Below are 2445 nucleotides of genomic sequence, written 5' to 3'. Positions count from 1 at the left end.
AGAGGATGGGGACCTATTATGAACCCGATACCTGAATGAGGATGAGTATGAGATAAATCTTATATACACGATGGGTATGAAGATGAAGATGAGGATGAGCATATAGCTTCTTAGGGATGAAGATAAGGTGTCCAAATCTGGTGATGAATTCCCCATTGACACATGTACTATAACTCTAATACGTTTGAATATATATACTCATGTACATTAATGTTACAAATAAATATGGAAAAGGAAATCCATACAAAAGTGTATTAATACTCTGTATGTTAATGTAATAGATAAAGATAGAAAAGAAAATCCATACAAAAGTGTATTAAGCCGAACCAGGTGAAGCTGGCTGCCTTGCTCTGGGTCACAGTGATTTTGGAGGGACTGGTCAGGTCAGACGATGAAAGCAAGCGTGGGAAAACGTCACGCATACATACACTGATACACGCATGACGTATGCACAGAGGTACGTATTTATAGATACAAACAACTTCGCGCGAAACCAATGGAGCTCTCGACCCCGACTCTCGTCGGCGCCGCGCGCTACTGCGACGCGACGAGCGCGCTCGCCTCGGGCTTGGACGGCGGGTACCCGATCCCGTGGCGCGTGGAGGGGAAGAGGGCGAAGACGACGCTGGCGACGGCGCCGACGACGACGGGGAGCGCCATGACCACCTTCTTCTGCTGGTCCCTGAGCGACGGGTAGAAGCACGCCACGGTGTTGGCGTCGGCCAGCAGGGAGACCGCCGCGAACACGGCGACGGCGAAGGCGGCGTGCACGAAGTCCGGGAACCCCAGCCGGTACCTGGAGAAGTCCCTCCTCGCCGCCCCGCCGCCGCCGCCGCCGTCGTTGAATGGGAGGAGGCCCCGGGGCGTGACGAGGCCGTACTTGACCTTGCCGTCGGCGCCCACGTAGCTGTCGGTGAAGGTCGAGAAGGCGCAGAAGAAGGCGGAGAGCCCCAGCAGCACCCCCGTGGCGACCTTGTACCCGGCGGCAGCGCCGCCGCAGTCGCCCGCGTTGGTCGCGATCGGGTTCAGCACCTCGTACACGATCACCGTCGCCGTCGGCAGCAGCTTCAGCACGTCGCCGATGCTCTTGAACGTCACGTCCGACATCGCCGTCGTGCTCTTGTTCGCCTCGCCTGCTTCGGTGGCCGCCGCTCCCGCTGCTTTGCTTGCCCCCTCTTTGATGCCTTCTTCCATTAACATATGTATATGCTGCTGCTGGTTATCTGCTTATTGCATCAACGCGCAGTATTTATAGATCACTTGGTGGAAGGAAAACCTCAGCATAAGGAATTAGGAAGTCTACTTAGACCTTGTTCCGTTATTTCTAAATCCCAATACGGGTTTGTTCGGTTATTCCCAATACATATGGATTGGATGAGATTGAAAAAAAATAATAAGAAGTTTAACTTGTTTGGGATTCAAACTCATCCAATCCCACTCAATACATGCTAACCGAACAAGCCCTACACTGGATGAGATTGGAAAAAATTAAAAAGAAGTTTGATTTGTTTAGGATTCAAACACATTTAATCCCACTTAATCCACATGGATTGAGAGCTAACCGAACAAATCCTTAGTTTGATCGATTTGGCTGTAACGTGATGTATATATTTGCTGTAATGGTCGACGTGCCTACCGTGAAGGTACACTCTGATGTGCCCATGGACCATATATATGGTTGAGTAGTGTCTTGCGTGTCCTTCACTGAATGTGCTGAACTCGGTTAATTACTCTGGATTGGCCTAGAGTTCCTTGCGACAGTGGACGAGAGATGAGAAATGGTCGTCGTGTTTATCATAACATTGTCTGCTGGTGCTGGTCACCGTACTGCTTGATCGATCGCTCAGTTGCTAGCTGCCTGCGGCTGCGAACGCACGTTCCCCTCTCGATCCATCGCCGGGTTTGATCGAGTCTCTGCGGTGTCTTAAAATACGACGGCGGTTTGGAAGCTGATCTGGCATAGGGATGGCAGTGGGTAAGGTACCCAGTGGGCACATGAAGTCATACCCATACCCACTAGGAAAAAATTGACCCATACCCACTACCCATCATGGGTACAAAATTACGCCATACACATACCCATCATGGGTAGCGGGTACCCATCGGGTACCCATACCCATTAACATTACGATAGACATGACCATTTGAATCGTAAAAATAAGTACCAGCATAACAAATATATCAAACCCAACATAATTTTATCACAGGTTCAACAATATTCAACATTAAATGGCAACATCATGCCTTCAAATCACACAAAACATAGCATTGATTCTACAAAACTGTGGACAAAATCATGCCTTCAAATCTAATTGTTCAATACACAATACTTAATATTTGAATCCGGACCCACGTGTCATATATTAGCGGGTTCCCCATCAGGTAGCGGGTATGGGGCAACAGAGAACATACTCACGCCCACCGTACCCGATGGGCATAACAAAT

General features: G+C 49.3%; 1 protein-coding gene across 1 annotated transcript; it reads right to left on the bottom strand.

The window, feature by feature from the left end:
- Positions 1-252: 252 nt before the first annotated feature.
- Positions 253-1215, bottom strand: LOC100277531 (uncharacterized). The gene has a single exon (NM_001371746.1). It carries the CDS (start codon positions 1198-1200, stop codon positions 535-537), a length of 666 nt encoding a protein of 221 aa, NP_001358675.1. The 5' UTR covers positions 1201-1215; the 3' UTR covers positions 253-534.
- Positions 1216-2445: the final 1230 nt, after the last annotated feature.

The sequence above is a fragment of the Zea mays genome, chromosome 2 (assembly GCF_902167145.1).
Source record: "Zea mays cultivar B73 chromosome 2, Zm-B73-REFERENCE-NAM-5.0, whole genome shotgun sequence".
NCBI lineage: Eukaryota > Viridiplantae > Streptophyta > Magnoliopsida > Poales > Poaceae > Zea > Zea mays.
Note: the sequence above shows the minus strand (reverse complement) of the source record. Positions and strands in the feature narration are given on the sequence as shown.

Coding starts and splice junctions, on each gene's coding strand:
- LOC100277531 (NM_001371746.1), bottom strand. CDS start 1,200: ATGTTAATGGAAGAAGGCATCAAAGAGGGGGCAAGCAAAGCAGCGGGA.